Source organism: Tursiops truncatus, chromosome 5 (assembly GCF_011762595.2).
Source record: "Tursiops truncatus isolate mTurTru1 chromosome 5, mTurTru1.mat.Y, whole genome shotgun sequence".
NCBI classification, from domain to species: domain Eukaryota; kingdom Metazoa; phylum Chordata; class Mammalia; order Artiodactyla; family Delphinidae; genus Tursiops; species Tursiops truncatus.
Window position 1 is genome coordinate 80,657,301 of NC_047038.1, and position 20,592 is coordinate 80,677,892.

General features: G+C 36.8%; 1 protein-coding gene across 1 annotated transcript in view; it reads left to right on the forward strand.

Annotated features, from left to right (window-relative positions):
* Positions 1 to 20,592, forward strand: part of ADGRL3 (adhesion G protein-coupled receptor L3) — an 874,918-nt gene that overhangs the window by 733,999 nt on the left and 120,327 nt on the right. The window contains exons 12-15 of the mRNA XM_073805306.1: positions 2,804 to 2,987; positions 3,923 to 4,045; positions 9,978 to 10,186; positions 10,882 to 11,058. Coding sequence (XP_073661407.1) covers positions 2,804 to 2,987; positions 3,923 to 4,045; positions 9,978 to 10,186; positions 10,882 to 11,058 — 693 coding nt within the window. The remainder of the gene's footprint in view (positions 1 to 2,803; positions 2,988 to 3,922; positions 4,046 to 9,977; positions 10,187 to 10,881; positions 11,059 to 20,592) is intronic.

Here is a 20,592-nt window from a genome sequence, read left to right on the forward strand (position 1 = left end):
ATTGGCCTTCATTAAAATGGTAACAGGGACACATCAGCAACCTTTGGAAAGCTTACACAAATTGTATCAATTATAAAGCTATTAAGATTGACTTAATTGTGCTATCTCACTAGCAGAAAACGGGTCAGTTAGTTCAAGCCTCTGGAACACACATTATGAACTATTTAATACACATGTTCCTCCCGTTCCTTAGTAGTAAAGTTGTGTGACAGGTCTGTTTATGAAGATTGCATTGTAGAAGAGGTATTCCTTCCAGATCTCACTTCAGTGTGAATATTTTGCAATTATCGGGTATGACTTGTGCTTTATTCAGTGAAGACCTCTTTTCTTCCCACACTGGACTTCGATATCAAATGAAGTAAAGATTGCACCTAAACACTTATTATGAGCCAGGCAACCTTATGAAATGATTATATTATCATCTCCAATTTATAGGTGAATACAGAGAAGTGAAGTAACTTGCCCAACAGCACACAACTAGTAAAGTGGCAGCGTACAGTTAAAAACTCAGCAGGTGTAGTTCCAAATCCTATACTGATTTTAGCACTAGAGAATTCTCTCTCTCAATTCTTGTGTTGACATTTCCTTTCAGTTATACTTGGGCAATCATAACAGGTGCTGTTTTACGAATAAATAAATATTAGATTTGTGTCTTAACCCACCCAGGATTTAGGGCCATATTTTAAGTCTGTCGTTTCTGCAATGAACTTGGAAATCCTTTGGCCTTTAATAGAAAACTTCTCTAAAGACTATATTTTATTTGGGAAGATGCAGTTGTTGAAATGTATACAAAATGTATAACTATGAAAAAATATTGCACCTTATACATTTTCAGTTGCAAAACTAAGATAATGGGGTGTGTTTGATTTATTTGCTGTCAATTTAAAGACAGTATTTTAGCTAAAGTAGTCTGTTGTAAACAGTTTTCTATTTAGAACATTCCCAGAGTTGACCATAGTTGCTTCTTTTTCTTTTTTGTTTTCTTTCTTTCCTCCTTTTGCCTTTTTAAAATTTAAAACATTAAAAGCAATAAAGAGCAGAACAGAAACATTGCATTATTCCCAAAAATTTTTCCCTGAGGTAAGGTTTAAATTAATCAATGTAAGATTATTCACTAACATTAAAATGGCTGCTCCATAAAGCACAGGCATAATTTCTGTTTCATATGAGATTTTCAGAGCATTTCTAATGAATTCAGAGGATCATCTAATCCCAGAAAGAATACTTCCTTACACTCAAGAGGTCAGTGTCCTCTGTTTGGCGTCAGAAAATACCTAAACTTCTTTTTGTTTGATTTCTATCTGGCACCTCCTTTTTTTGGCATATCCTGTTGGCATCACCCCATAGAAAACTTCCTGAAAAGCAGATCAGATTGTTGTGATCCAGAAATGCTTTTGTCTGGCTTCTAGGTCATGCTTTAAACCCAGAACAAGTGACAGAGCTAAGCATACTATGTGAAAATAACCAGTCATTAAACTCGAGAGGTTTTTTTTAAATGATGCAAAATACTCAAGTTGCAAGTAGAACTATTTTACATAAAAGTCCAGTGATGATGATTTTTGGCCAGAACTTGGAATAGCTGGGAAAAATATCAAGAAAAACAATTTTTATCAAAAGGCAAATTAGTTTTTGAAGCTGGTGTTAATTGGCAGCCAAGGTGTTTCATTATGAAGCTGAATTTTTAACAGTTGTTACTTAGTTACTATAAAAACACCAGCGGGAAGAAAACACTGCAGCTGTAATGGATATTTCTCCAGTCTTTCCCTGTCCCTCTGCCAACAGTGTCAATAATGTGAGTCCTGTTTCTAAACACCTATGTGCTGCCTGGAAATTGCCTGTGTTGGCTGTTTATTCAACTTCATTTCCAGATTAGATGCGTATTTGATAATCAACAGGTTCAAGGATGATCACTTTCAAACTGCCGGTGTTGTATTTTTCTGTTTTGCAATTCTCTATGTTTGAGTGAAACCTTAAGAAGACCTTATTGGAAGAACTGTCTTTTCTTGTAACCTGGAGTATTGAGCTAACCACAGGAAATATATAAATTGTAACTAGAAAGATGATTCTTTTGGATGAAGCAAAGAGAAACGCGGTGCCTTATCTCTATGTGTGAGTGTACCTACTGCTGTTTTTTTTTTTAAGGAAAAACACCTGAGGGCCGTAGGTAGCAAGTTCCAACTGTTTATTCCCCTTCCTAGTAATAAACAGCACGAAGGTTTCTCTCCACACATAACACATCCAAAGCCCCTGGGAGTATGTATGCTTTGATATTTTCCCTATCCTGACATTTTACTAGCTAAGAAAAAAAATTGGTTTGCTCAAAGTCCTTCAACCTATAGGCGACAGATTCTTGTATTGTCCTGTCTATAGTCATCCTTTTGATTTCTGTTATGTTTAGCATCTAGTTTTATGGTGATGTATAGAGAAAATCATTTTTTTTATGGTGATGTGATAAAAGTATTAGTTTAAATTACTTGCCAACAGTTCACCAACCAAATAATTTAACTATGTAACTATAGTCTTATTGAAGCCTTTGCTATTGATTTTAAGAAGCAACCATGGATCTATTTGTTGTCCTTCAGAACAAAAGCAGCTTTTCCTGTTGCCTTGCAAAATCTCAGCTAGGGTCTTACAGAGCAAAATAATGAATGCTTCCACTGCAGCATGTCACAGGGGAGGCTGGGACAATACTGAACTCATGCACACCACTGATCCTTACTTGCTGGGCAACATGTATGCCTGGATTTCTGACAGCCCTGTGGGTTCACTAGAGACCTCAGTCATTCTGTTCATCCTTTCGTAGGCAATGGTCGAGACAGTTAACAACCTCCTCCAGCCACAAGCCTTGAATGCCTGGAGAGACCTGACTACAAGTGATCAACTACGTGCAGCCACCATGTTGCTTGACACTGTGGAGGAAAGTGCTTTTGTGCTGGCTGATAACCTTTTGAAGACTGACATCGTCAGGGAGAACACAGACAATATTCGTAAGTGGCCTTTGTTCTACAGAAGGGCCAGAGAGGGACAAGAAAAAGCTATCATCTTGTTCAGCAGAAGAGAGAAAAGAAAAAAGTATCATCGATAGCGGACCAGATATCATGAGTGATACTTTATTTCAGTGGAGATAAGTTATCCTTTTTCTATAATTAGGAGGGTATCACCTATCATTAGCTTAGAAGTATCCTCATAATCATGTATGTATCCTCCTAAGGACATTCCAATATTGAATATATTAGCCTGAGATCACTTACAATGACGTCCGTGTATTTTTTTTTCAGTTTTTATGTATGTGTGTATCTATGTATGTACAGTAGTATTTAAAATTTTATCCTTATGGGTCACTTCAGTTATAATAAGAATGTCTCTGAATTATAAACTATAAAGAAGCCAGTCATTTACATGAAGGTGATAAAACAATTTTTGATAATTGTGTTATTGGCTCATAAAGAGTATAAATCTATTTTTAATGTGTCTAAGGATGTAGCTGACAGTTTTATTTCAGAACATTTGATAAAGCTATTTCAAACTTATTACATTTAAAGATAAGTCAATATTGACATAATAGTACAGCTCTAGATTATAAAAGGATTTTCACTTAATTCATAAAATAAAGATAACATTTGGAAGTAAACTTATAGTCAATGACAAATTGTAAGGATTTGAGTTTGAGTTTTAAAGTCTAGACTTTATAATTGCTATCCTTGTATTCTTATCTACCTGATTTTAATAGCTTTTATTTGCTTTATTTTGAAAAAAATTAAAACACTAAAAAAACTTCTAAATAGAAGACTGAAGTACTATAAAGTATGGCAGACAGAACATTAATTCCAGTGTTTTGATTTCAGAAATATTTCAATAATTAGATTATCTTAAATTTGTCATGTTTCTCAACGACCACTGATTATGTCTTTGCCATTAATAGAATTGGAGGTTGCAAGGCTGAGCACTGAAGGAAACTTAGAAGACCTAAAGTTTCCAGAAAACATGGGTCATGGAAGCACTATCCAGCTCTCTGCAAATACTCTAAAACAAAATGGCCGAAATGGTAGGTTAGAATTTATTTATTAAGCTTGATGGAATTGAACTTGTCATTAATTCATTGCATCTTGGCTTCAAATTTTAGATCTGCTATCTAAAAGCTCTCCTCTCCTCTCACTACACTGTTCTCTTTCTTCACCTCCTCTTCCTCCTCTTTCTTAGCTCCTGCACCAACAATATTGCAATGATATTTGCTCTACAAAATGCTCAATTAGATTTTGAAATTGTTAATTTTCAGTTGTAGAAAAATATCAGAAACTTGAATGTAAGGGAAATTAATAAACAACAAAATCCAGATGTTCTGACTGTTTTCCTTAAAAGGAGTAACTCTCACCAAGTTGACAGATTTTGTTTCTAAAATTTCAAATGGAAATTTTACTTGTAATTTTAAAATTATATGTGTTTTTTCTTTATTAACTTCTTTTTGAGGGTGTTTCTATGATCTTCCTTTGCAAAGCATATAAAAAATATAAATGTAAGGAGGTGCTTTTGGGGAATGGAACTGGTAGATATCGATTGATTTAGTACTAGGTTTTATTCATTGAATATGATTAAAATTAAGTAAATAAATAATCCCACAGAGAAAGTATGTCTGAAGCTTCACTAATATTAATTTTTTTTTAATTTTCTTTATTTATATTTTGACTACACTGGGACTTCATTTCTGCACATGGGCTTTTTCTAGTTGCAGTGAAGGGGGGCTACTCTTCATTGCGGTGCACGGGCTTCTCATTGCAGTGGCTTCTCTTGTTGCGGAGCACAGGCTCTAGGCGTGCAGGCTTCAGTAGTCGTGGCTTGCGGGCTCAGTAGTTGTGGCTCACGGGCTTAGTTGTTCCACGGCATGTGGGATCTTCCCAGACCAGGGCTCGAACCCTTGTCCCCTGCATTGGCAGGCAGATTCTTAACCACCGTGCCACTTTAGGGAAGTCCCTAAAATTTTTTAAACATATTTTTTGCTAAGGAAGTGAGATCCTTTAACCTGCTAGGTGATAGGAAGGTGACTTCAGGTTGTAGCAACCAACTGAAAGCTGATTTTTCATATTACAAGGTAAATAGTTTTGAAAAAAGAAGAGACTGTTAAATAATATCAAGAAAAACAAATTATGTTTGTTACCAGCAGAACAAAATTCTTTATAAGTGTTGGAAATCTTATAAGACTGAATTTATAAATAGTACTATGTTGCTAAATTAACTGTGAATTTTGAGGCAGCAGTAAGATTTTCCTTTTTTTTTACTCTTTTATTTATTTATTTAAAAATTTGAATTTTATTTAATTAATTTTTTTATACAGCAGGTCCTTATTAATCATCAATTTTATACACATGAGTGTGGAATAAGATTTTCTATAACACGAAATCAGATTCCTGCATTAGCTTCCTGACTGGTTTCCCTTCTTTGACTCTTGCCCCACAACAGTATGTCCTGTTGACAAAGTGTTCTTCCTGAAACATGAGTCTGACCAGTTCACCTCCAGTTATGCTTAGAATGAAATCAAGTGACTTAACAGGCCTACCACATGCTCCCCAGCCCACTTCCTTCCTGCCTCAGCTGCTCCACCTCACGTCTGTTTTTTTTTGTTTGTTTTGTTTTTTGCGGTACGTGGGCCTCTCACTGTTGTGGCCTCTCCCGCTGCGGAGCACCCGCTCCGGACGCACAGGCTCAGCGGCCATGGCTCATGGGCCCAGCCGCTCCGCGGCATGTGGGATCTTCCCAGACCGGGGCACGAACCCGTGTCCCCTGCATCGGCAGGCGGACTCTCAACCACTGCGCCACCAGGGAAGCCCTCATGTCTGTTTTTAGCATGCTCTCTGTGATCCAGACAGTCTAGTCTTGATTCTTTTTTTTTTTTTTTTTTTATAAATTTATTTATTTATTTATTTTTGTCTGTGTTGGGTCTTCGTTTCTGTGCGAGGGCTTTCTCTACTTGTGGCGAGCGGGGGCCACTCTTCATCGCAGTGCACGGGCCTCTCACTGTTGCGGCCTTCTCTTGTTGCGGAGCACAGGCTCCAGTCGCGCAGGCTCAGTAGCTGTGGCGCACGGGCTTAGTTGCTCCGCGGCATGTGGGGTCTTCCCAGACCACGGCTCGAACCCGTGTCCCCTGCATTGGCAGGCAGATTCTCAACCACTGCGCCACCAGGGAAGCCCGATTCTTTTTTTTTTAATTGAGATATAATTGACATATCACATTATGTTTGTTTCAGGTGTACAACATAATGACTTGATATTTGTATATATTGTGAAATGATCACTCCAGTAAGTCTAGTTAACATCCATCACCATACATAGTTACATTTTTTTTTTTTCTTTTGAGAGGAAAACTTTTAAGATGTACTTTTTTTTTTTTTTTTTTTTTTTTGCGATACGTGGGCCTCTCACTGTTGTGGCCTCTCCCGTTGTGGAGCACAGGCTCCGGACGCGCAGGCTCAGCGGCCATGGCTCACGGGCCCAGCCGCTCCGCAGCACGTGGGATCTTCCCGGACCGGGGCACGAACCCGCGTCCCCTGCATCGGCAGGCGGACTCTCAACCACTGCGCCACCAGGGAAGCCCTAAGATGTACTCTTATATCAACTTTCATAATAGACAACATAGTATTATTGGGTTGGCCAAAAAGTTTGTTCGAGTTTTTCGTAAGATGTTATAGAAAACCCCAAACGAACTTTTTGACCAACCCAATATTAACTGTAGTCACCATGCCACACATTACATCCCCATGACTTGTTTATTTTATAAATGGAAGTTTTTACATTTTACCTTCGTCACCCATTTTGCCTACTCCCACTCCTCACCTCTAGCAACTAGCAGTCTGTTTTCTTTATTTTTTTGTTTGTTTGTAAGATTCCACATGTAAGTGAGATATTTATCTTTATCTGACTTATTTCACTTAGCATAATGCCCTCAAGGTCCATCCAGGTTATAGCAAATGGCAAAATTTCCCTTTTATGGCTGAATAATATTCCATTCCCCATTTTATATCTCTATGTATAATTATATATATAACATTTTCTTTATCCATTCATCCATCAGTAGACATTTAGGTTGTTTACATGTCTTGGCTATTATAAATAATTCTGCAATGAAAATGAGGGTGCATAGGTTTTTTCAAGTCAGTGTTTCTGTTTGCTTCAGATAAATATGCAGTAGTAGAATTGCTGATCATATGGCAGTTCTATTTTTAATTTTTTGAGGACTCTCCATACTATTTTCCATAGTGGCTATATCAATTATATTTTTATCTACAGTGCACAGGGTTCCCTAATTCAGTCTTGATTCTATTCCTCAAACACACCAAGAGTGTTCCTTCATCAGATGTTTGCATTTTCTTGCTTCTGGAATGCATATTTTATATTTCTTTTTATAGAAACTTCTCTGTCATTCACTGCTCATTATAAATCTTAACCCTTCAGGAAAGCTTTTCCTATCTCCTCAAAGGTGGACTACTCTTTCCCAATCACTATTTTCCCATTAGCCATTTTCTGCCAGTGCTTCTTCATAGCATTTTTACTTACCATTATATGAAATTATATTATTATTTATTATTATTATTTTTAAGTTGCCTGCTTATTGTCTGACTCTTTCTCTAGGAGATGATCTCCATGAGAGCAAGAGCAAGACAGCTCCCTTCCTCCTCAAAAAAATGGAGAAAAAAAAATTTATTGTCTTTATTCCCACTTAACTCTAAGATTCAGGGATAAGGACTGAGGCTTCCTCGTCTTAGTTACCACAGTGGTCAGTGCAGTTCCTGTCTCTTGGGGATCCGCCAAAATGAATTTATACTGGAAGTAAAACATAGGGCTTGACTTATTTTAAGAAAGGAAATGACACAAAATTTTAAAAACATCCTAAAAGAAGGTTAACTTTACAGAGGATTACTTGTAAAAGATCGCCATAAGGGAAAAAAAATAAGGTAGAAGGAGGTATGGAGATAGTGATCTTAAAAGAGCATGATAATTGAAGTTTAAGACAAAGATTTTTTTTAAATTTATTTTATTGAAGTATAGTTGATTTACAATACTGTGTTAATTTCTGCTGTACAGCAGTGATTCAGTTATACATAATATACATTCTTTTTATATTCTTTTCCATTATGGTTTATCACAGGATATTGAATATAATTTCCTGGGCTCTACAGTAGGACCTTGTTTACTCATTCTATATATAATCGTTTGCATCTGCTAATCCCAAACTCCCAATCCATCCCTCCCTCACACCATCTCCCCCTTGGCAACCACAGCTAAAGATTTTGAATCTTTGTTTTGTTTTGGTTGTAATTTGCATAAAATAAAATGCACATATCTTGTGTTTAGCTTGATGAATGTGACAGTTGTACATTCTTCTGTGACACCACATAAACTAAGATGAAAATCTCATGTATTACCCAGAAAATGTCCTGATACCTCTTTTCACTCTTCTCACCCCATCTCCCCACCTGATGAACTACTTTCTTCTCATTACTATTTCTAAAGACAAATTTTACCTGTTCTTAGACTTCATGTAACTGGAATCATACAGTATGTACTCTTTCTGTCTGTATTCTTTATCTCAGTATAATATTTTTGTGATTCAGTCATGATGCTCCATCTATCATTAGTTTGTTCTTTATTGATGTATAGTAACTCTATTATTTTAATAAGCCATAATTTATTTACTCTCCTATTGATAGATTTTTGAGTTGTTTCTAGTTTGGAGCTGTTTTGGATAAGGATGTTATAAACATTCTTATACAACATATTTTCTTTGTGGATATATATTTTCATGTATCTAGGAAGGGTAGATACATGTTTAACTTTGTAAGAAATTGCCAAACATTTTTCCAAGTAGTTGAACCATATTACACTCTCACCAGTAGTATGCAGAATTTCATTTGTTCCACATTTTTACTAACATTAGTGTGGCTAGTATTTTATAGTGTGGATTTCAGAGATCCTAGTGGGTATGAAATGGTATCTCAATATGATTTTAATTTTTATTTCCCTAATTACTAATGATGTTAATTTTTATGTGTCTATTAGCTTTTTTAAAAATTTATTTATTTATATCCTTATTTTTGGCTGTGTGGGGTCTTTGTTGCTGCACATGGGCTTTCTCTAGTTGTGGCTAGCAGGGACTACTCTTCATTGCAGCATGCGGGCTTCTCATTGCAGTGGCTTCTCTTGTTGCAGAGCATGGGCTCTAGGCATGCAGGCTTCAGTAGTTGTGGCACACGGGCTCAGTAGTTGTGGCGCACAGGCTTAGTTGCTCCACAGCATGTGGGATCTTCCCAGACCAGGGCTCAAACCCATGTCCCCTGCATTGGCAGGCAGATTCTTAACCAATGTGCCACCAGGGAAGTCCCATTTAGCTTTTTATATACCTATTTTTAAAGGGTGTTTTTATGTCTTTTTCCATTTTAGTATGTTATTTATAATTTTACTGTTGAGTAGCAGAAATGCTTTATATATTTGAGTCATATGTGTATATATATTTCCTAGTTTGTGGCTTGCCTATTCATATTCTTAATGCTGTATTTTGATAGGCACAAAGTTTCAATTTTGATAAAGTTTAGTTTACCATTTTTTATTTTATGGTTAGTGTTTTTTGAGTCCTATCCAAGGCATCTTTTCCTTCCCAAGATCACAAAGGTATCCTATATATTGTTCCAGAGGCTCTCTGGTTCTGATTTCTATATTTAGGACTGTGATCCATCTTGAATTAAGTTCTGAGTATGGAATAAGTTAGGGATTGAGGTTCATATTTTTTTAAAATACTGATACTTAGTTGTTTCAGTATCATTTGACTTTCCTCATTAATGACTTGGCACTTTGGTTGAAATGAATATTTGAATTTTGTTGTGAATATATATATATTATACATTTTGATTACAATCTAATTAGAACTCTCTAATTTAAGTGGGATGTACAAGCTAATCAGTTTCTTCCCAATTTATATGTACTTATTTTAGGAGAGATCAGAGTGGCCTTTGTCCTGTATAACAACTTGGGTCCTTATTTGTCCACGGAGAATGCCAGCATGAAGTTGGGAACAGAGGCTATGTCCACCAATCATTCTGTTATCGTCAATTCCCCAGTTATTACAGCAGCAATAAACAAAGAATTCAGTAATAAGGTTTATTTGGCTGATCCTGTGGTGTTCACTGTTAAACACATCAAGGTAAAAAAAAATGGCATGTGAAGTTTTTTGTCCACATTATCTATATTTGTTATAACAAGAGCATGAAGTGTCTTAATTTCCTTTTTCTTTTTCCCTATTTTTTGACATATAGCAATTCATTGTCTATAAACTGATTAGTGATTTTTTTTCCAAAATGAGGGAGGAGAATAATTCTTGTATATGTATATATTTAAGGTAACAACATTCATAGATGGATTTATAAATGCTTCTCTATAATTAAAAAGAGCTAGCAATATGTTCAGTGGAACTCAGCATAGCTCAACTGATGTTACAAGTAGTTATGTCTTTGTGTGTAGATATATTTTTATGTATATGCAAGGATTGTATTGTAAATTGAACAAAGATTTTTTTAAAACCATGCTATCAGAAGTTCATTGTATAGAGCAATTCTTTGCTTTGCAGTATAAATTAATTGATGTGATTCTGAGACAATGATACTAGTATTCCTTCAATATTACTTTTGAGAAATGAATTCACCTCTAATCAGGGGGGAATAAATAACATATATTCAAATTTGCTTAGAATTGATAAGCCCCACTTAATATGAAAACTCTGGTAGACCTCTCCACAAAAATTGAAACAGTGTGAAGTTGTGTTAGATGTAAAGAAAATGCCTACCTAACTTACATGATCAAAAAGTAGTTATTGGCTTTGTTGATGTTTTTTTCCTGTAGCAGTCTGAGGAAAACTTCAATCCTAACTGTTCATTTTGGAGCTATTCCAAGCGCACGATGACAGGTTATTGGTCAACCCAAGGCTGTCGGCTCCTGACAACAAATAAGACACATACTACATGCTCTTGTAACCACCTAACCAATTTTGCAGTACTGATGGCACATGTGGAAGTTAAGGTAAGATACATACCATAAAATAAAAATGGCTTAGCATACAGTTAAGACATTAACTGTAAAAAGTCCTAACTCCATGTCCAACTTGAGTGTGTTTCTACTTTCACAGTAATTCTATTCAAGAACTCTCTGTTGTTCAACCCATATCCTATTGATGAGTCAAGGAACCCTTTTTTTCTATTATCAATATAGTTCATAAAATTGAAATTTGCTTATAAAATAAAATTTTGCTAAGAAAACTTCCCATGTTCTTCCCTGCTTTTATTTTGTGTGAGTAAATATCAAACCATGTCCTCATGAACAGGGCAAGGTAGGACCCCAGCACCAAAGGCCAGTGTGATAGGGTTAGAAAGCTGGGATCTGGTAGGCTGAAGACTAAGGAGCCGTGCGTGGGATCAAATACTCTCAAAATGAGTCTTGGGAAAATAGCTGTTAAACACAGTACACAAAGCATTGTAATACATAGAGCCTGGCAAATTCTAACATAATGTAATCGTTCTGTCTATTCAAGAAGACACTATTCTAAAGAAAAATCTAGGTGATAGGTTGTTTCCAAAATCAGAAACGTGGCTAACTTGGCTGCATCAGTCTCTTGCCAGGTGACTGGTTGTCTTGGAAGGCAGGAAGAGGATTTAGATTTTGGATATACTTAGGACATAAAAATACAAAGGGATTATTAGCTTGGTTATAGAAATTGATAGATGGGTTAGTAACAAGAAATTATATACTTGTGAATTCTCATCTTCCTGATGTCAATAAAAATAGAGAAAGTATCACTATCCAATACATTTTAAAACATGAAAACCATGGCAAAGGTTTTATCTACCTGATACCATTTATCCAATAATTTCATCCAAAATTTTCTTTGACTCTGTTGAACTTAGAGATGATGCAGGTATCTTAGAGGGAGACCAAATTCAAGCCCACTCAGGACCTTAGGAATAAATTACCTTAGCTGTGTCAACACAGTCAAGTTTGATCTTTAAAGGACTACAAACCGTAATTTGTCAGAGCTTCATGCATTGATCAAGCTTAGTAAGATTGGCTACACTAACAAATGTTAGGTTTAAACCTGGAATGTATTCGTATGGCTCTAGGATTCTATCTTTTCAGTTTAGGGAATAAATTCAAACAGAAAAATGGATCATATTTCAAGCAACCACAAAAAATAATTTTTTGCTCAGTTCATTGCATAACAATCTCTACCCAGTCCATGCAAGAATCTTGACTGTGACCATTACTGTGTGTCAACAAGAGATAAAAATAGATGGCAATCAATGTTTTCCTTTGACAGTCAGTCATACAGTAAGCATGCCCTGGGTTTCTTGTATCACAATCTCTTGCAATTGCCTGGGTCATTCCCATCTTGATCACACAACATGATTTTGGCACTTGAAAAACGAAAAACAAGCAGAATGATCATCCCTGGAAGTCCAAAAGGAAACAAAGCAACCAAATTTACATTAGACTAATGTCTAAAAATGTATGCTAATTTATTCATGCACAGTGAGATATGCAACAGCCAGTTAGAACAGATATTTGTGCTTGCTAGTTATCACTTCCTAACTCCACAGGAAAATCTATAAAGGAAACAAAATTATATTCAAAAGTTTTGCTTGATGAGAGCAAGAAGGATTAGCTGAGTAGTCTTGTTGCTATTGCTATTAAGCTGTGGTGCCCTAATGCATTGGTCTTCACTCCAGGGTTCTACCTGTGTACTGAGTTGCCTTTTCTATCATCTGTTACCTCTGCTATTCATTCAGTACTTCCTTCATTTTTTTTTTACTAACAATTTTCAAACACCTGAGTAAAGGTATTGACATGTTGCCTGCTACACCATAGGCTGTCAATAAATGTAACTTCCTCCTGATTTGCCAGAGATATCACTAGATTCCAGCATTCTGGTGAAGCTTCTGGCCCTCATGGAACTTGCATTTCTGAGGGGAAAGAAAGGGCAGAGAAGTGGAGCTGCAGTCATAAATGTGATAAGTCTTATAATTGAGGCCCACGCTGTGATTTAGGGACACAGAGGGGGATCGTCTATCTAAGGCAGGACTGGTCAGAGAGGGCTTATCAAAAAAGTGACCTTCTCTGAAGGATGAGTAGGATGAATTTAGTAAGGTAACCTGTGGAGAATTTGTATCAAGCACATTCTTGGAAGATTTTCTTCACTTTGCTTTGGGTACACCATCCTCTCTTGCTTCTTTCCTTCCTCAGCAGCTGGTCCTTTTTAGCTTCCTTTACTCGTTCCTCATCTCCACAGCCTCTTGTTGCTCTGACCCGGAGCGTAATTCTAGATGTAGTCTAGGCACTATCCATTCTTTCTCTGTAGTTGATCTCATATGTCCATATGGCTGTAAACATCATCTCATGATTCCCAGACTTCTATCTCCATTTCTTAACTCCAGACTCCTAGATTCAACAGTTAACTTGATATATCCACCTAGATTTCTAATAAGGGTCACAATCCTAGAACTACACTTTTGGTGTTTTCCCATCTGTCCTTTCCTTCTTAGTAAATGGTTATACTCTGTTCTTCCAGGTGCTCCAGCCCTAAACCATACACCATCTTTGATTTGTTTCTTTTCACTCACACTGCACACCCAATCTCATGAGCATATCCTGCCAGATTTAGCATCTTCATTGCTACCACCTGGATTCCAGCCCTTATCCTCTCTCCTCTGCTGTTTTTTTTTTTTCTTTTTTTTTTTTTTTTTGCGGTACGCGGGCCTCTCACTGTTGTGGCCTCTCCCGTTGCGGAGCACAGGCTCCGGACGCGCAGGCCCAGCGGCCATGGCTCTCGGGCCCAGCCGCTGGGTGGCATGTGGGATCTTCCCGGACCGGGGCACGAACCCGTGTCCCCTGCATCAGCAGGCGGACTCTCAACCACTGTGCCACCAGGGAAGCCCTCCTCTGCTGTTTTGTTACAGCCCTTTAATTGGTCTCCTTGCTTTATTTCTTGTCCTTCTTAAATTTATTCTCAGCGTAATTGCCAGAGGGATACTCTTAAAATGTGAGTCTCTCTTCTGATTTATTCTCAAAAAGCCATAATGTAATCCCTTTAAAATGCAGATCAAGTACTTCACACCTTTGATCCAACCTGAATAACTTCTTATCTCAATAAAAGCAAAGTCCCAAATCCTGACCCCTTTAGCAACTCTTGACCTACTCTCCTACTACTCTTCCCCTTGCTCACTTGGCTTCCTTGCCTTTCCACAAATGCATCAGGCTTGCTCAGGTTAGACTTAAAGTTTACCTTCTCCTACCCTTCACCCCCTCAGATAGCCACAAGGTCAGCTTTCTCATCTCCTTCAAGTCTTTGTTCCAGTGTAACCTTCTCAAAGAGGCTTTCCCTGTCCACCCTTTTAAAATTTCAGATTATCCCACTCCCACAAAATACTGTGGGAAATAAGGCAAAACACGTCCCTGGCCTCAGTCAATTTATACTTTATCAATGGAGAGAAGTATTCAGGCTGGTTTTTGAATGGGGTGCTCAGAGAGGTTTCATAGCTCTGAGGTCAATCTGAGGTCAATTTCATAGGTCAATTTGAGCAGATAAAAGAAGGAAAGGAATGCCCCAAGGTGGCAGTGTTGCCAAAACCCAGCCTCAGTGCACCGGCACCAAGTTGAACTTCGGAGACTTAAGTTTTGGGTGAAGTAGAAAGGAATAGCTTTATTCTTTTGCCAGGGATAGGGGCTCACAGTGGACTAATGCCCTCAAAAGTGTGTGTCCCCACCTGGGGGGTGGGGTTGTAAGGAGTCTTATAGTAATGGTTCAAGGGGCAGTGTTGCTGATAAGGATCAGTGTGCATGCAGGGCCTGCATTCCTTCAATCCAGAAATCATTTGGCGTCCGGTGGTCTTGTGATAGGCTTCTGTGGTTCTGCAGGTTATCGAACTATGACCTTCTCTCTGCAATGAAGAATGCTTTATCAAGTAGTTAACATCCTCCATTTGGCAGGGGGGGTGGGAGTTGGTTCTACAGAAGAGCTCAAAGATATTGTTATATGTATCGCTTGAGGAACCAGGATCCTGCCCCAAGGCGTCCCTATTGTTTCTTGACTGCTTCTCCCTTGTCTCTGCATCCCCTCCCTTCCCTGATTAGCAACTGTTTGAACCTGCCCTTTGGAACTCAGGGGAATGTCATGAAGGTTGAATGAAGCCTATTTCCTACAAACAAGAAATGGGGGGCACAGAAAGAATTTTATGCCTAGGAGCCCCACAGGGTCCTGCTCAGTTTCTGGAACACAGCTGACTAACTACTTTCGAGTTTTCTCTACTTCTCTTGTCTAAGGAAACATTTGGTTGTCTTCTCTTTTAGATACAAAAGTAATAATTATGGAAAGTTATATAATTTTATATCAAACTGTGGTAGTATGCATGGCATTTTAAAAACTTTTCCATTATTGGAATCACCTGCAGGTTTATTTGTCTGTTGTTCAGTAGAGTGTTGAATACATTAAATTCAAATGTCTGTCTCTTCTCATACCAGTGATTCTCTTTGTGAACACTCTTTGTGGGAGGGGTATTTTAGTTTGCAGGATCATAAGTTTCAAACTAATTGACTAACATTTCTACTATGGTTTTGTAGAGCACAGTAACAAATGCTTTAGAAAATGGTCTGACAATTTATATCACCTATAGCTTTTTCCTCTACCCAAATTATAATTCTTTGGGGATAATAAAAAAAAAGTCTCACTACTCATTTCTGTCAGTTCAACTTGACATTGATTTTTATTATCTTTAAAAGGCTTCACTTTCCTTAGTTAGATGCTTGCATCTCTCCCTTTCTCCCTCTCTTTTCTTTTGAGCTTAGTATATCCTATTGCCCCTACCCCAACTTTACCCCAGTCCAAGTATAGGCATTATTTTGCTATTTAAAATCATTGTGTTTCTTTTTAAATATAGTATTGATTTAAAACAATGACAATTTGGAAATTTTTAACTTCATACCATGGATTCTGTGTGTCAAATATTTTATAACTACACTTTTTCTAGGTTAGAAGAAAATACACTGTAAGGTTCTGCAGTTGCATATGAAGAAAAGTACTTGCTTTTCAAAAAAGTATTTTTACGTTTTTAAAGTTCAAAAGAAAAGTTAATTTAAGAGTTTAAAAAATGATTTTATTAGTGAAAAATAAAATGTTTAATGTATGATGCTAAAGGTTGTACACTTCCATTCCCAAATTTTTATGTATTTTTTTGTATTTTGCCATCTATAGTGCAGTGGGATTGAGGTGAAGGTAGAGATTAAAAATCATAAGTATTACATAGTACTTTAAACAATGTATTTATTTAGAGAAAAAAAAACCTAGATAACTCACAAGTTGAATACCCTCCAAATATGTAAAATTCCATGAAAACAAAATGGTTTCAAAAATGATCAAAAATGTAAGATTTTATTATATTATCTTAAATATTAACTCTATCAAAAAAATTGACAACCTCTTAGAACCAAGAACTATTCTTGGACCTTCTCATCAAACAGTTTTATAATGATATGTTTCCTTCCTAGATTTATTAAAATCTGAAATTATTTATTTGCTGTTTTATTTTCTGCCTCCTCCACTGGACCCAAGCTCAGTGTTAGGAGCAGAGACCTGAAAGAACTGAGAATCAGTCTTGCAGATCATCTGGGGAAAGGCTCTTCCAGGCAGATGAAACAAGAACAAGAACCTGAAGCAGGGGTGATTCTGTGATTCTGATGAACTGCAAGAACAGTGTAGCTGGAGTGGAAAGAAAAATTATTTTATTACTTATTTTCTCCACTCTTTTTATAGAACTTCTATAGAAAAGTTGAAAGAGTATTACAATAAACACTCATATACCCCTTTTTCTGAATTCATATTTAAATTTTGACGCGTTTGACTGTCACTCTTATGTGTATGTACATGCATATATATTTTGCTGTATTATTTGACTCTTTGGAAGTAAATTGCTGAGTTTATAATATTTAATTCCTAAATCTTCCAGCAAATAGGTTCCAAGAACATGCACTACCATTAAAACACAGAAGAAATTTAACTTTGACTAAGTATTATCATCTACTGTATAATTCATACACAGATTTTCTAATTATCCTGATAATGTCCTTTACAGCCATTGTATTTCCACTTAGGGCCTGATCAAAGATCACAGTACCTTTAGTTGTGACATTTCTTTGCTCTTCTTTAGAAGTATCCCTGCCTGTTTTTGTCTTTCATGAAAATGACACTTTGCAGAGTCCAGAGTCCAGGCCATTTGTCCTGTAGAATGTCTCACAATCTCCATCTTTCTGATTGTTTTCTCATAATTAGATCCAGGTTAAACATTTTTGGCAAAAATACCCTGTAGGAGATGCAGTATCCTTCCCATTGTATCAGGAAGCCCCTTATTGGAGTTACTAAGTTTGATCATTTTGTTAAAGTTACATTGTACAGGAACATTGAAGTTTTTGTAATTAAGAGGAACATGTGGAAACATATCTAGAAAGTTTCTTTTATTAATCTCAGTTTCTTTCATTGTAATCTGTTAAGTCTACCCTTTACTTGTTCCTCAAATAGTTAAATACTGTCTTTGTGACAGGCAGAGTTTATGATCTAATTAGTAATACAGATAAGTAATCAGCATAATCTGTATCTTATAAGAAATGTCTTATTGTTGTGGTAGAGTGCTGTAGAAACACATGGGGAAAAGCCTTAACTTGACCTTGAGGGGTCAGAGAAGATGCTCTAGATGAAATGACATAACTTTAAGCAAAATGAGAGCAACAGGCTTGAAGTAACATGAAGTAAGGCTGCATTTTTGTGGTTTTGAAGTGTATATTTTCAGTAAAATTTATATTCAAGAGAGTATTAATTACACTCTTCTTCTGATTGTTTTTATTTCTGAGTTGTAGTAGAATTTTTAAGCAGAAAGAGACCTGCAGTCTTCTCATATGCACACTAGATCCTTACCCTTACAATTTTCAGGTTCTTTATCATCTTCAGTAAATAAGCATGGCTAAAAATAGCAGCTGGAGATGCATCTGCAATTCTAGTGAGAAATATAAGTAATAAAGTTTATGGAGATTGCAAAAAGTAGAGATCTGGTGAGGACTTAACTCTCAGAAAGGCCCAGCATGTTCAATGATAGAGGAATTAACATCATTTCTTTAGTGTCTACATACATTATCTCATTTGATCCACAGAACCAGAATAGGAATTGTCATCATAATTTATTTTCCCATTTTATAATTTGCAGGGAAGTTGGAATAAGAACAGTTAGGAGGCTTAGGGTCCTGATTCCAGTTCTTTAGGTAATTGCCTGTATCTTTAGCAAATCATTTGGACTCACTGTTCCCATTATTAATCAGTTAACGGAGAGTAATAAAATTGTTTCTAACATTATCTCAAGATTATTTTGGGAGATTGAATAACAAAATCTATTAAAATCATGTTGAGAATTATAAAGTTTTCTGAAAATATAATTTTTTTTTGCTTGGGCCTCTCACTGCTGTGGCCTCTCCCGTTGTGGAGTACAGGCTCCGGACGCGCAGGCTCAGCGGCCATGGCTCACGGGCCCAGCCGCGCCGCAGCATGTGGGATCTTCGCGGACCGGGGCACGAACCCGCGTCCCCTGCATCAGCAGGCGGACTCTCAACCACTGCACCACCAGGGAAGCCCAAAAATATAATTTTTTAATTCACTATATGCTTAACTGTCCTCAAAACCTTTGAGCTCTTGATCCTGGGAGTAGTTAACTATCAAGACCCAAATAGTTAATTGAGTTTCTAATAACTGATAATCATCTACCTGTACCTGAAAGAAAGACATTTAGGCCAGTGCTTTGCATCACTGTTCACAGTGACAGCTTCTTTTTATCACAATGAAATTGTCAAATTTGTTTAGTATATTGGCTCTACTCACCCAATTTACCCATGCTTGAGAAAGTATAATCAACCAGCCAAGCAAAAGAAGCAAGCATGAAAACTTTCTCCATCCTAATATTCTAAAACTATCCTTAATTGCTTATACTGTTCTTGGTAAGAATTAGTTGATATGTTTACTAACTGTAGTCTATTTGCTCTGGGTTGTAAAATTTTACCCTTTTTTTTAACATTCAGACTCTTCTGGGATTGTTTTTCTTTTTCCCTGCCTATTTCATTCTACTGTGTCTAGTAAATAAAGTAATAAAGCTAGAGAACTATTGAACTCTAGAGGAATTAGGCTAGATTTTCCAGAATAGTTTTATAGCTTTCTAAGATAGGCAGCAAGGTCAACTTGTGTGTAAGATTTTAAAAGCATGTGAACAAAAATATGGCTGAGCTAAATCATTTTTCCTACCTTGTTATAGACCATTCAGGGGACTGCCAGTTTCCTTTGTGTATCCTCACAGCATAAGCATTATGGTTTAAGGATCTTCTATGGTTGGTTACTTGCTGATTTAAAAAGCCAGTCATGGAACTTTTAAGTTGTTAATTTTGTAAAATTTAATGTTAGCTCAAGCTATTGACTCGAGGCCTGTGGGATATTTGTCCCCAGGGTTATTATTTGGAAGACCCCTACTCTGTTTAAAATGCAATAAACTTATTCATGAGAATGGAAAAAAGAAAGCCTAATAAACATCATCCCCTTTTTCTTTTCCCTGAATTTGGTATAGCTAAGAAAACCAAATGAATATGAATAATGAAGTAAAAATGAGATATATGTGTGTGTGTACGTGTGTATATATTTATATTTCCATTCTGTTTTATTCAGTACCTGACACACTGTAGGCATCCAATGTTAGGATGAATCTACCAAATTTTATTAGATGTTTTTGGCTCGGTGTAGTTTCTGTTTATTTGGTTTTTATAATGTAGTTATACAAAATTACTTTCTCTGTTAAGCCTAATTCTATTTGTCTCTATTTTAAAACCTTTCTCATTGTGGTAAATTTATCTTTCCTTACATGACAAAGGAAATGGCTCTATGAGAAGAATGATATTTAAATACTAATAGTAGGGGCTTCCCTGGTGGCGCAGTGGTTGAGAGTCCGCCTGCCGATGCAGGGGACGCGGGTTCGTGCCCCGGTCCGGGAAGATCCCACATGCCGCGAAGCGGCTGGGCCAGTGAGCCATGGCCACTGAACCTGCGCGTCTAGGGCCTGTGCTCCACAACGGGAGAGGCCACAACAGTGAGAGGCCCGCGTACCGAAAAAAAAAAAAAGAAAAAATTACGAGTAAATAAAAAAACATATCTGAGTAATTCAAGTCTGTCATTTCTATGGTTTCCCTTCATTTATACTTCAGCTCCTCTATCCCATTCCATTTCACCTAACCCTTTAAGAAGTACTTTCAAAAATTGTGTGTGTGTGTGTGTGTGTTTTAATGAAAACAATCTTAAATGAAGTTACCCATTTTGTCTGAGAATCAGGAAATTTGCTGAATGATCCCCAGCAAACTTTGTTTTAACAAAACCACTGGATTTAATCATTGTATTTAAAGGATAATCAGGAAATTTTCACCCGTGAACCCTACCTCTGTTTAGTTCTAAGGGGCTTAGTACAATTGAGTCTTCAAAAGAAATATAGGAGAGGA